At 39.0% G+C, this 14,312-nt stretch overlaps 1 protein-coding gene and 1 long non-coding RNA gene across 9 annotated transcripts in view; one reads left to right on the top strand and one right to left on the bottom strand.

The window, feature by feature from the left end:
- The window catches only part of MROH2B (maestro heat like repeat family member 2B), a 63,156-nt gene extending 59,985 nt beyond the window's left edge, over positions 1–3,171 (bottom strand). Inside the window, exons 1-3 of one of the 8 annotated variants that reach the window (XM_077896114.1) lie at positions 3,089–3,171; positions 1,658–1,720; positions 47–108 (exon numbers count right to left, since the gene is read on the bottom strand). In XM_077896114.1, the coding sequence (XP_077752240.1) occupies positions 47–108; positions 1,658–1,685 (90 nt within the window). In that variant the 5' untranslated portion in view covers positions 1,686–1,720; positions 3,089–3,171. Of the gene's footprint in view, positions 1–46; positions 109–771; positions 910–1,657; positions 2,200–3,088 lie in introns of those variants that run through there. The other 7 variants (XM_077896113.1, XM_077896116.1, XM_077896112.1 and 4 more) reach the window with 7 other exon arrangements.
- Positions 1,810–7,832, top strand: LOC144312943 (uncharacterized). The gene is made up of 4 exons (XR_013378597.1): positions 1,810–2,628; positions 2,730–2,804; positions 3,599–3,772; positions 7,589–7,832. It is a non-coding gene; the product is annotated as an uncharacterized LOC144312943 (long non-coding RNA).
- Positions 7,833–14,312: the final 6,480 nt, after the last annotated feature.

The following is a 14,312-nucleotide window of genomic DNA, read 5'->3' as shown; positions in this document are numbered from 1 at the left end:
ACTAGAAAAAGTAAATGCAAAAGAGATTATTTTCTATTTTCCTTACCTTGCTAATATTATCTTCCATGTTCAGCATGCTTAGAGTCAGGTTAATATCTCCAAAAGTCTCTATAATGTACAGAAAAAGAATTAAGTCTTTGCTGCAATACTCTCCTATTAATTCCTATGCAGGAATGGAGATTTTTGTCTTGACTTTCTCTCTCCTTTGCCCCCTACCCCCTTCTTCTTCTTGACTGCTAGCTCTTTGATGGCAGGAACTGTGTCTTATTCATATTTCATATATTTGACATACTTGCAAATAGCAGATACTTAGTATTTTTTTCAAAACCTGAATTGAAGAGGAAGGGGAAGGTAAAAGATGCTACATTCTGGAGCACCTGATTGGCTCCGTTGGTTAAGCATCTGCCTTAGGCTCAGCTCATGATCTCAAGGTCTTGAGATTAAGCCCTGAATCAAGCTCCCCTTCAGGAAGTAGTCTGCTTCTCCCCACTGCTTGTGCTCTCTCTCTCAAATAAATAAATAAATAAATAAATAAATAAATAAATAAATACTTTAAAAAAAAAAACAATATTACATTCCTGTCTATCCCTCCTGTCATGTAGGTGTCACCCTATATATCCTCTCTATCAAGACATAGCTCTTGGATGCCATGAGTTGAAACCCTTCCATCCTACTTGAGCACAAGAAGGCAATGGTGTGATATAGCTCTTTCACTTTCCCCTCAGTATCTCTGCCATGTTCTTTTCCGCACTCTGTCTACATCTGGCCTACCTCTGTTTTCTTCTGTCTAACCTTCTGGCCTTGGCAGATCACTCTTGTGGTTCCAAGCTCATGAAATCTTCTGTTTTCTGTCAATGACCTAAGTTAGTTTGACTTGCACTTTCCAGGCATATTTGTATTTGAGTAAGGCTCATTGGAAAACAGAAAAAAAAAAAAAAATCTGAGTCAAAGGAATTGAGCAATTCAGGCCACATGGCAAATTGGTAAGAGAAAAACTCTTAGAGGTGAGTCTCCAAATCAAGCCACAGCGCTCTTTAGCACAGTCTTGTTTTTTTTTGTTTTTTGTTTTTTTTTTTGGCGAAACAGGCAATCATGCTTAAAAATTAGGGGAATATATTTCCAAAGGACTCTTCTAGCATTTAAGATTAAATAAGAGTGTCTTTCTTGGGCAGCCCTGGTGGCTCAGCGGTTTAGTGCTGCCTTCCGCCCAGGGTGTGATCCTGGGGACCTGGGATCAAGTCCCACATTGAGTTCCCTGCATGGAGCCTGCTTTTCCTTCTGCCTGTGTCTCTGCCTCTCTCTCTCTCTCTCTCTCTGTGTCTCTCTGAATAAATAAATAAAATCTTTTTAAAAAAAGAGAGAATGTCTTTCTTTGAGTAGGCATTTTCTCCTCGGATAGACTATACATTGTTGAAGAAGGTAAGGTACCCTCATCTCTCAGGCTCCTAGTCTATCATTGATCCTTTACAATCAATGTGCTTATTATTTTGGGATAAAAGGAGAGTAGAGACAAATAATCTTAATCTAGCATACCTTTTCATAACACTTTTAAGGTGTACAGACCTTCCACAATGACCCACACTATCCCCCATCCCATGTACACATATGATCGCACAGACACAAAACACTTAGCTCCTCAGGATCCCATGATGCTCACCTACAGATTCCTCCATGGCCTGAGTCATATCTTGGCTGTTTCAGGCTCTCTAAGAGACAGCACCTAAGTATCAGAAATAGTAAGGCTAAAAAATCGAACAAGCAAGTTGGCAAGTTTCTCAATAAGGTTCACATAAGGTTCTCTAAAGGAAAGTCCCTCCTCCACTCGATCGGCACAATGATCTGGAAGCTTCCAGCGATGGGCTGTTATTGAGGAGGATGATGCTGCATTCTACCACTATGATATTTTCTTGCTTCTGAGCTCCTGCTGACCAACAAAATGACTGCATCTCACCGAATATTGTCCCTTGGGTGGAGACCAGAGTATCTGAGAAGGAGGAAATTAGAGACTGGGACACAAACCATTTTTGTAGACCAAAGGAGTTCCTTTCCCTAAACTTGGGTCCATTGATCACAAATTTGGGAATGGTTTTCAGTGGTCACTTTACTGGCCTGGTGTTGGTAAAGCCTTTATGGTGATCTTGTTGATTGTTCTACTTGGTGAAAGTCAGTCACACAAACTGGGCATGCTCAGTGGACTGGAATGCCCACCAGGGGCAGTTGAATGGAGTCCAACTGACAGCAGCAAAGCAAAGCCTTCTCTGCCTCCCTTCCTGTTCCCTACTTCCCCTCCGCCATTCACTTGATCTGGGTCTTGGCCTCACTCTAGGCTCAGGCTTTTTCTTTGATTCCATTCTCTTTTCTGGTTTTCAAATCATTTTTTATCCACACCTCTTGTCTCTAATGCTTTCAGCTTTACTAGTATGGACCTAATCTGGTCCCAATACTCTTGACCCTAAATCTATGTGACCACAGTTTTCAATGTATGCCCAGACTGGCTGTATGTTAATGGGGCAGGTGTTAGGGAAGGGGGTACTAGGAGTCTATAGGTCTGGACGTGAAAGGGGCCAAGGGAAGGGCCTCATGACAATTCTCATCTGAGGGTCTTCTCCAGTCATCTTCCCTTCTTTGGTGAAGTTTTTTCAGATTCAGTAGATCAAATGTTTCCAACCAAATCTTTGAATCCATCATTCTTTTTACAGATAAATTATTTTTCATTGTTTTTATTATAGAGGACCTCACCAGGCTGATGGTTAAGAACATTTTGAGCTTCCCAAGTCAGCATCACTATTTCCCAGATTGTGTCCGTAAGTGCCTGGTAACAAGAATCATCTGGTATCCTTATTTAACGTGTCCAATCCCAGGGCCACCTCAGGCCTGGTGAATTAGAATGAGGGGGCAGACACATATATTTTTAATGAGCACCCCTAGTGATTCCTGGGCTCACTAAAGTCTGAGAAACAGACTAACAGTCTAAGCTCATTGCCCAATCACCTACTAGGAGATAATTGAAAATTTAGCAGTTATTTGAAGGGTATTCATTGTGGTTGGGCAAGAAGAGCAGCTGCTCATCTCCAGCACCGTGACTTACCCTTGAAGAATAGGTTGAGAATTGGTGGGTCAGGGAGGTATTGAGGTAGCCTCAAACTCTTAATGTCTTGTAGAGAAATAAAGGCATTGCAGATTACGTGCTCTTAGAATCTTAAAGAACAATGAGCAATAGAACCAATGATAAGAAAGCTGCTATTTAGATAATTGTTATAATCAATTTCTTACTCTTTTTGTGAATGGTAGCAAATGAGTTTTCTGAATGTCTATATATATCAAGGTTTCCTTTATTTCATAGAGATTAGGGAGGTTAGGAGATGATTGATTTATATTGACTTTGTAATTTATCAGGGCAACCAAAACACATTGTTTTGCTATATATTCTTTCAGATAAAGCAAATTTAGCCATCGATCTCTCTTTTCATAAAGCAATATTGCAGATAGATTTTAAAAAGTCAAACTTCAAAACAAATTTGCTGTCATTTTTATTCCATTTTCCTGGGCCATCTTGCTTCATTTTCCTCATTATTTCCTATTTTTCTCTTTACACAAGGTTAACACAGTCTGGGTTTGATGTCTCTGAAGCCCTAGGAGCATGCTAAACACCAACAAAGTCAATAGGATGGCATGTACTAACTAATGAAGTTTTAGATGTTTCTTTGCAAGGGAGTTCGAATTCAGCTTGCTAAAGAACCAAGAAGTCTTCTCCTTCAATCTAACTTGACAGGTGATGCTACCCAATAGAGGATTACTTGTTCCTAAACGAGGTGTTATCAGAAATATTAATAAGGCAGTAAAGGCAAAATGTAAAGCTAGGGGAGAATATCAATCTATGTAACATCAAAATTATGTAATATCAAAATTTATAGAAATTTACATATTTGTGATTTTAATAGTTTTAGACTACAGTTCATTTGAACTTTGACATGAATCCTTTTATTCTTTTTTTTTTTTAAAGATTTTATTCATTTATTTGAGAGAGAAAGAGAGAGTGAGCACAAGTGGGGGTGGGGGGCAAGGGAGCGGTAGAATCAGTCTCCCCGCTGAGCAGGGAGCCCAATGTGGGGGTTCCATCCCAAGACCCTTGAGATCATGACCCAAGCCGAGGGCAGATGTTTAACTGACTGAGCCACCCAGGTGCTCTTCCTTTTATTCTTTAAATGAAGTATTAGGTTTCATAAAATATATTTACTTTTTCTTTTTAAAAATTTTTTATTTATTTATTCATGAGAGACAGAGAGAGAGAGAGAGAGAGAGAGAGAGAGGCAGAGAGACACAGGCAGAGGGAAAAGCAGGCTCCATGCAGGGAGCCTGACGTAGGACTGGATCCCAGGTCTCCAGGATCACACCATGGGCTGAAAGCAGGTGCTAAACTGCTGAGCCACCCAGGGATCCCCCAATAAAATGTATTTAAAATGAAATTAGGCCCTCCTTTTTTTTCAGCTGGTTTTAAGACATAAGCCTAATTGCTTATACCCTGGTGTATAAAAGGCAAGAAATATTAGATGATAATTTTACACAGAGCTAATATCCCTGTGCTGTTAGCAGCTTCTCATTTCCTCCTTTCCCTCCCCTCCCCTTCTTTCTCCTTCTTGTTCTCTTCTCTCCTCTCCTTTTCTCTAGTTTCTCTTACCCTTCTCTGCTTTTCTGCTTGTAGTAATTCTCTTAAGCACACTGCATTTTTAAATTAAGAATATGGTTTTAAAGTCATCACTTCAGGAATTCGGAAGGAGTTCAAGAATTTAAGCTAGAGAGGGAATTTTCAGATGGATTTATAAAGTGGTTTCATTCTCAAGTGATAGATAATTGAAGCCCTTGCAGACAAGTAATTTTCTGGCAAGTTATTTCCCAAATACCTCTCATGTTAGGCATTTCTAGCTTTGTCACCAACAGGTGCCAGAAGAACACAGTTTGGCTTCATAATTCGAGTAGTGAGAGAAACACTAGAGCCCTTTACCTCTGAAGACCTTCCCTAGTGGCCTGGCACCCCGGGAATTAGATTTCTGTGTTCTGGAGCCCATTCAGTCTTTCTTAGAGCTTTTGGAAGGTTGAGGTTTTAACTGTCAATTACCTCTTAGATGCACAGGTCATGTTATTGAGAACATCATCTTTTTAATTGAGGAATTCAGCTTCACTGGCTGCTAGGTACTACAAAGTAGGATATATTCATTCTCTCAGCTTTTCATAATATATTACTTGGGCCTAATAAATGCGTAAGGTAAAAAGAAGAAACAGCCATCAGTATCATATTTTTAAGAATTAAAAGACAACTTTATTACCTCTGGATGATCATCTTACATTTAGAAAGAAAAATCTCTTACTTTTTTTTTTTAAAGAAAGGAACACTTCTCTGTCATCTTTTGATGACTTTTATAAGAGTAAAATGCATTTCTAATTCACAGTTTGGGTTTCGACGGCCTTTGGATGCGTCATAAATATGTGAATATTTTCATGTTATACTTAGAGATTTTTAGAGTCCTCCATGTTCATTGAGTGTTAGGAAAACTTAGTAAATGAAACTCTTTGAAAACCTTTTAGTCAAGAAGTGATGGTAAAATACTAGGTAAAGTTTCAAATAATAAAATTTCTGGTTACTAGTAGCACTCAAATATGAAATTGGATTTTTGTTGGAAAGGAGGCAAATTGTAAGACCATGATCTGGATCAAGGATTGAAAAACAAAACATGACTTTCATGGCTGGTCCTAGTGTTAATATATGTAATTCTTCATCTGCTTCCATAGTGTACGGTTAATATATGTAATTCTTCATCTGCTTCCATAGTGTACGGGGAAGAGCACAGAAGTTCAGGAAGATGAACCTGGAGCCCATGTCTGCATTTTGCACTCACTGAAGCAGAAAAGTAGATATAAATCCTGGAGTTGTTTAGTAATAAAGCTAGTTTCTCTAAGCCTTAGTCCAGTCTTGCCTTCTATAAAATGGTCAGTTGCTCGGGGGAAATGCAAGAAGAAGGTGTTGCACTTTTTCATTAAGTTATTGTTATCCGTTATTTTGTTTGCATTGCTCTTGTTGTTGTATTTACAGCTTAACCAAAAAATAGACTAACTGGACCAAATTATTCCAGCAGTATTATGTTTATCATGGTATTAAGAGCATAGTTTCTGGGGTATTTGGGTGGCTCAGTCAGTTAAGCGTCTGCCTTTGGCTCCCGTCATGATCTCAGGGTCCTGGGATTGAGCCCTGCATTAGGGCATCAGGCTCCCTGCTCAGCAGGAAGTCTGCTTCTTCCTCTACCTCTGCCCCCCTGCCCCCTAACTTATGCTCTCTCTTTCTATTAAATAAATTTTAAAATCTTAAAAAAAAAGCATGTTTTCTGATTTTAAGAGAAAGTGTTTTTCCAGGTTTCTTTATAAAATAATCATACTGATGATATAATCAATCTAATTGTTAATTACCCATATGTTAATTACTTCTTAAGCATTTCTCTTGTATTATAGTTCATAAAATAATACTTGGTAAATTTTCTCTGCTTTTTGGTAGTATATTAATTTTATAAAAACAAATATACTGATTGTGTTCTTTGCTGTTTACAACCTAAAATACATAATTTCTAAGTCTATTGATTGATTCTTTTTATTCCCCTCATTGATTAGGTTATATTTTCCTGTTCTCTTCATTTAAAGAATAAAAGAGCACCTGGGTGGCTCAGTCGGTTAAGCATCTGCCTTTGGCTTGGGTCATGATCTCAAGAGTCCTGGGATGGAACCTCCACATTGGGCTCCCTGCTCAGTGGGGAGACTGATTCTCCCTCTCCCTTGCCCCCCACCCCCACTTGTGCTCACTCTCTCTTTCTCTTTCAAATAAATGAATGAAATCTTAAAAAAAAAAAGAATAAAAGGATTCATGTCAAAGTTCAAATGAACTGTACTCTAAAACCATTAAAATCACAAATATGTAAATTTCTATAAATTTTTTCCATTGGATGCCAGATATTGTGAATTATTTTTTGTTGGGTGTTGAATATTTTTAAGCTTCGTTCTGTGACACAGCTAAGTTATTGGCAAACAGCTTGATCCTTTCTGAGTTTTCTTTTAGGTCTTGTAAAGTACAAGGACCAGATGATTTTAACGAAGGGCCAATTTGGCCCTACTACTGGGGTGATACTCTTCTGAGTACCATCTGCTGTCACATGAGTTATGAAGTTTTCCAGCCTGGCTGGTTGAAAATACAGATTATTCCTAGGCCTGGGCAGGCTTTGGGGATCATTACTTCTGTTCCTTTTGCATGCTTTGTTCACCAGCCTCTGTTCTCCTTACATGCAATGCCTTATTCATAAGTGCTCAGCTGCAGACTGGAGGTGAATATTCTCCCCCACCCCAGCCCTCCAGTGGTCTGCCATCCTGACTATCCACTTTGCCCTGCCTGAACTCCCAGCTCCATATCTAGGAACTTTCTTCAGGAAGTAAGGGCCATCACTGGAACTGACTTCATATATCCCCCTCTTAGAGACCAATGTCCTGCATTAACTGGTATTCAGTGCCTGAAAACTGTTGTGTCTTAGGTCTGTTCTTTTACTTATTTTAGGTGGAAATGTAACTCCAATTCCTGTAACTTCATCTTTGCCAGAAGCAGAAGTCTGTCAACAGGGCACCTGGGTGGCTCAGTCAGTTGGGCATCTGCCTTCAGCTCAGGTCATGATCCTGGGGTCCTGGGATCCAGTCCTGCATCAGGCTCCCTGCACAATGTGTAGTCTGCTTCTCCCTCTGCCCCCTGCTTGTGATCTCTGTCTCTCTCTCTCACTCTCTCTCTCTCAAATAAATAAAAAAAAATTTTAAAAAGAAATCTACCAAAATTCTTACATTATTTATGTTGTTTCTTTATTATGAGTGGCTAGTACACACTTTCTCCCAGGAATGCTAGTAAGTTAGGCATATGTTTCCTTGCAAAACAAACAAAAAAACCAACAAAACAGAAACACAGAAAACCCTCTAACATTGGCTTAACTATACAATAAGCAGCTATTCAACAATGTTGTTGTGGAACTAGGTTCTTTTTTTTTTTTTAAATGCTTTACTATCTTTAGCATGTGTTTTTGATCTCTCGGTTGCAAGATGGCCTTGCTATACCACTAGACCTCATGTTCGGATTTCAGGAATGAAGTAGGTGGAAGAGTACAAAGCTTTCTCCATGTAAGACTTTAAATTTTAAATTTGAGAAAGGAAGACATTCACAGTGAATCCTACTCACATTTTTATTGGTAAGAATTCGGTCATATGACTGTTCTTCACTGCAATGGAGTCTGGGAAGGCATGTATTTTAGCTTCCATGTTTCTCAATAGAGGAAGACAGGGAAGAAAGGGATTATGAGGATCCTTTGGATAGAGAGCCCAGAGTGTCTTCTAGAACAAAAATCCTATTATGTTCCCAACATTAACGGGTATACGAATTTGCCATAAACCTAAATATGACTAGAGTTCTGAGGGAGCCGGGTAGAGCCAGTTATTTCTTATGTTTGATGACATTTTCCTTCTGTGTTTGTGAGTTGGCTTTATGTAAATCATGAACAGTGAATAAAAGTAAAGGCAAGACAATGAAATTTAGTTTAGGGTGTAATAGATAAATTCAAATGGAGACTATACCTCATATCATTGTCCTAATTTATTTGGCTTACTCACTTTTATTTATTTATTATTTTACTTAATTTATTTCAGGGACACCTGGGTGGCTCAGTGGTTGTCTGCCTTCAGCCTGGGGAATGATCCTGGAGTCCCAGGATCGAGTCCCACATCGGGCTCTCTGCATGGAGCCTGCTTCTCTCTCTGCCCATGTCTCTGCCTCTCGCTCGCTCTCTGTGTCTCTCATGAACAAATAAATGAAGTATTAAAAAATAATTCATTTCAGAAGCTCTTGAAATATTAATTTTCCCACTCTCATTTAGGCTTTTGTGCCTCTTGAGCACATGCAGGCAGAGATAAATGTGTGCATACACGTGTGGCACATGTACACGCACACACACATGAATTTTAATGCTGCTTGAGAAGACAAAATTTATGGTAATACATTTTCTTTGTTTAAAAAATTCCAGTGTGATGACATACAAAAAGAATTGCAATTAGATTAGATGATTAAACAGATGTTTTGGCATGAACCCAAGATCTCAAGGGATAGACTCTGAGCGTAATTAATAATCTTTAACATGTTCCTTAAAGGGCTGGGCATGGTTAGCTTCAAGGCTTTTGTTTTTCTGTTTGAGAGTTGAATTGCTTGAGAAAATACAGAAGTTAGAGAAAATGTAGTTAAACAGGAAAATCTGAGGGCTGCTAGTTGGAGGACTTTGCAGAGAGAAGAGAAATGTCTAAATAAGATTTGTTTTATCTTAAGAATATGGAAAATATCAGAAATTTATAAAAGTAGAGATGATTGTATAATGACTGCTCACATATGTTTTCATCACTGGTTTCAATAATTATCAAGTGAGACTTCATCTTTCCTCTATATCCTCTTCTGTTTCCCCATTTGTGGATTGTTTAGAAGCAAATCACAGACATTATAGGATTTCATTCACAAATACTTTAGAATGCTTTTCTAAAAACTAGAGTCAAGAGTCTTTAAAGAAAAAGTGAGCACGATACTTAAAAAATTAACAATAATATTTTTAAATTTATTTTTTATTGGTGTACAATTTACTAACATACAGAATAACCCCCAGTGCCCGTCACCCATTCACTCCCACCCCCACCTTCCTCCCCTTCTACCACCCCTAGTTCGTTTCCCAGAGTTAGCAGTCTTTACGTTCTGTCTCCCTTTCTGATATTTCCCACACATTTCTTCTCCCTTCCCTTATATTCCCTTTCACTATTATTTATATTCCCCAAATGAATGAGAACATACACTGTTTGTCCTTCTCCGATGGACTTACTTCACTCAGCATAATACCCTCCAGTTCCATCCACGTTGAAGCAAATGGTGGGTATTTGTCATTTCTAATAGCTGAGTAATATTCCCTTGTATACATAGAGCACATCTTCTTTATCCACTCATCTTTCGATGGACACCGAGGCTCCTTCCACAGTTTGGCTATCGTGGCCATTGCTGCTATAAACATCGGGGTGCAGGTGTCCCGGCGTTTCATTGCATTTGTATCTTTGGGGTAAATCCCCAACAGTGCAATTGCTTGGTCGTAAGGCAGGTCTATTTTTAACTGTTTGAGGAACCTCCACACAGTTTTCCGGAGTGGCTGCACCAGGTCACATTCCCACCAACAGTGTAAGAGGGTTCCCTTTTCTCCGCATCCTCTCCAACATTTGTGGTTTCCTGCCTTGTTAATTTGCCCCATTCTCACTGGTGTGAGGTGGTATCTCATTGTGGTTTTGATTTGTATTTCCCTGATGGCAAGTGATGCAGAGCATTTTCTCATATGCATGTTGGCCATGTCTATGTCTTCCTCTGTGAGATTTCTGTTCATGTCTTTTGCCCATTTCATGATTGGATTGTTTGTTTCTTTGGTGTTGAGTTTAATAAGTTCTTTATAGATCTTGGAAACTAGCCCTTTATCTGATATTTCATTTGCAAATATCTTCTCCCATTCTGTAGGTTGTCTTTTAGTTTTGTTGACTGTATCCTTTGCTGTGCAAAAGCTTCTTATCTTGATGAAGTCCCAATAGTTCATTTTTGCTTTTGTTTCTTTTGCCTTCGTGGATGTATCTTGCAAGAAGTTACTGTGGCCGAGTTCAAAAAGGGTGTTGCCTGTGTTCTTCTCTAGGATTTTGATGGAATCTTGTCTCACATTTAGATCTTTCATCCATTTTGAGTTTATCTTTGTGTATGGTGCAAGAGAGTGGTCTAGTTTCATTCTTCTGCATGTGGATGTCCAATTTTCCCAGCACCATTTATTGAAAAGACTGTCTTTCTTCCAATGGATAGTCTTTCCTCCTTTATCGAATATTAGTTGCCCATAAAGTTCAGGGTCCACTTCTGGATTCTCTATTCTGTTCCATTGATCTATGTGTCTGTTTTTGTGCCAGTACCACACTGTCTTGATGACCACAGCTTTGTAGTACAACCTGAAATCTGGCATTGTGATGCCCCCAGATATGGTTTTCTTTTTTAAAATTTCCCTGGCTATTCGGGGTTTTTTCTGATTCCACACAAATCTTAAAATAATTTGTTCTAACTCTCTGAAGAAAGTCCATGGTATTTTGATAGGGATTGCATTAAACGTGTATACTGCCCTGGGTAACATTGACATTTTCACAATATTAATTCTGCCAATCCATGAGCATGGAATATTTTTCCATCTCTTTGTGTCTTCCTCAATTTCTTTCAGAAGTGTTCTATAGTTTTGAGGGTATAGATCCTTTACATCTTTGGTTAGCTTTATTCCTAGGTATCTTATGCTTTTGGGTGCAATTGTAAATGGGATTGACTCCCTAATTTCTCTTTCTTCAGTCTCATTGTTAGTGTATAGAAATGCCACTGACTTCTGGGCATTGATTTTGTATCCTGCCACGCTACCGAATTGCTGTATGAGTTCTAGCAATCTTGGGGTGGAGACTTTTGGGTTTTCTATGTAGAGTATCATGTCATCGGCGAAGAGGGAGAGTTTGACTTCTTCTTTGCCAATTTGAATGCCTTTAATGTCTTTTTGTTGTCTGATTGCTGAGGCTAGGACTTCCAGTACTATGTTGAACAGCAGTGGTGAGAGTGGACATCCCTGTCTTGTTCCTGATCTTAGGGGAAAGGCTCCCAGTGCTTCCCCATTGAGAATGATATTTGCTGTGGGCTTTTCATAGATGGCTTTTAAGATGTCGAGGAATGTTCCCTCTATCCCTACACTCTGAAGAGTTTTGATCAGGAATGGATGCTGTATTTTGTCAAATGCTTTGTCTAATGAGAGGATCATATGGTTCTTGGTTTTTCTCTTGCTGATATGATGAATCACATTGATTGTTTTACGGATGTTGAACCAGCCTTGTGTCCCAGGGATAAATCCTACTTGGTCATGGTGAATAATTTTCTTAATGTATTGTTGGATCCTATTGGCCAGTATCTTGTTGAGAATTTTTGCATCCATGTTCATCAGGGATATTGGTCTGTAATTCTCCTTTTTGGTGGGGTCTTTGTCTGGTTTTGGAATTAAGGTGATGCTGGCCTCATAGAAAGAATTTGGAAGTACTCCATCTCTTTCTATCTTTCCAAACAGCTTTAGGAGAATAGGTATGGTTTCTTCTTTAAACGTTTGATAGAATTCCCCAGGGAAGCCATCTGGCCCTGGACTCTTGTGTCTTGGGAGGTTTTTGATGACTGCTTCAATTTCCTCCCTGGTTATTGGCCTGTTCAGGTTTTCTATTTCTTCCTGTTCCAGTTTTGGTAGTTTGTGGCTTTCCAGGAATGCGTCCATTTCTTCTAGATTGCCTAATTTATTGGCGTATAGCTGTTCATAATATGTTTTTAAAATTGTATTTCCTTGGTGTTGGTAGTGATCTCTCCTTTCTCATTCATGATTTTATTAATTTGAGTCTTCTCTCTCTTCTTTTTAATAAGGCTGGCTAATGGTTTATCTATCTTATTAATTCTTTCAAAGAACCAACTCCTGGTTCTGTTGATCTGTTCCACAGTTCTTCTGGTCTTGATTTCGTTGAGTTCTGCTGGAATCTTTATTAACTCCCTTCTTCTCTTGGGTGTAGGATCTATTTGCTGTTTTTTCTCTAGCTCCTTTATGTGTAAGGTTAGCTTTTGCAATTGAGTTCTTTCCAGTTTTTGAATGGATGCTTGTATTGCGATGTATTTCCCCCTTAGGACTGCTTTTGCTGCATCCCAAAGATTTTGGATGGTTGTATCTTCATTCTCATTAGTTTCCATGAATCTTTTTAATTCTTCCTTAATTTCCTGGTTGACCCTTTCATCTTTTAGCAGGATGGTCCTTAACCTCCACGTGTTTGAGGTCCTTCCAAACTTCTTGTTGTGATTTAGTTCTAATTTCAAGGCATTATGGTCTGAGAATATGCAGGGGACGATCCCAATCTTTTGGTATCGGTTCAGACACGATTTGTGACCCAATATGTGGTCTATTCTGGAGAAAGTTCCATGTGCACTTGAGAAGAATGTGTATTCAGTTGAGTTTGGATGTAAAGTTCTGTAGATACCTGTGAAATCCATCTGGTCCAGTGTATCATTTAAAGCTCTCGTTTCTTTGGAGATGTTGTGCTTAGAAGACCTATCGAGGGTAGAAAGAGCTAGATTGAAGTCACCAAGTATAAGTGTATTATTATCTAAGTATTTCTTCACTTTGGTTAATAATTGATTTATATATTTGGCAACTCCCACATTCGGGGCATATATATTGAGGATTGTTAAGTCCTCTTGTTGAATAGATCCTTTAAGTATGATATAGTGTCCTTCTTCATCTCTCACTACAGTCTTTGGGGTAAATTTTAGTTTATCTGATATAAGGATGGCTACCCCTGCTTTCTTTTGAGGACCATTCGAATGGTAAATGGTTCTCCAACCTTTTATTTTCAGGCTGTAGGTGTCCTTCTGTCTAAAATGAGTCTCTTGTAGACAGCAAATAGATGGGTCCTGCTTTTTTATCCAGTCTGAAACCCTGCGCCTTTTGATGGGGTCATTAAGCCCGTTCACATTCAGAGTTACTATTGAGAGATACGAATTTAGTGTCATCATGATAACTATTCAGTCCTTGTTTTTGTGGAATGTTCCACTGAACTTCTTCTTAAAGGGGAATTTTAAGAGTCCCCCTTAAAATTTCTTGCAGAGCTGGTTTGGAGGTCACATATTCTTTCAGTTGCTGCCTGTCTTGGAAGCTCTTTATCTCTCCTTCCATTTTGAATGAGAGCCTTGCTGGATAAAGTATTCTTGGTTGCATGTTCTTCTCATTTAGGACCCTGAATATATCCTGCCAGCCCTTTCTGGCCTGCCAGGTCTCTGTGGAGAGGTCTGCTGTTACCCTAATACTCCTCCCCATAAAAGTCAGGGATTTCTTGTCTCTTGCTGCTTTAAGGATCTTCTCTTTATCTTTGGAATTTGCAAGCTTCACTATTAAATGTCGAGGTGTTGAACGGTTTTTATTGATTTTAGGGGGGGATCTCTCTATTTCCTGGATCTGGATGCCTGTTTCCCTTCCCAGATTAGGGAAGTTTTCAGCTAGAATTTGTTCAAATACATATTCTGGCCCTCTGTCCTTTTCGGCGCCCTCGGGAACCCCAATTAAACGTAGGTTTTTCTTTCTCAGACTGTCGTTTATTTCCCTTAATCTATCTTCATGGTCTTTTAATTGTTTGTCTTTTTCCTC

Source organism: Canis aureus, chromosome 4 (assembly GCF_053574225.1).
Source record: "Canis aureus isolate CA01 chromosome 4, VMU_Caureus_v.1.0, whole genome shotgun sequence".
NCBI classification, from domain to species: domain Eukaryota; kingdom Metazoa; phylum Chordata; class Mammalia; order Carnivora; family Canidae; genus Canis; species Canis aureus.
Note: the sequence above shows the minus strand (reverse complement) of the source record. Positions and strands in the feature narration are given on the sequence as shown.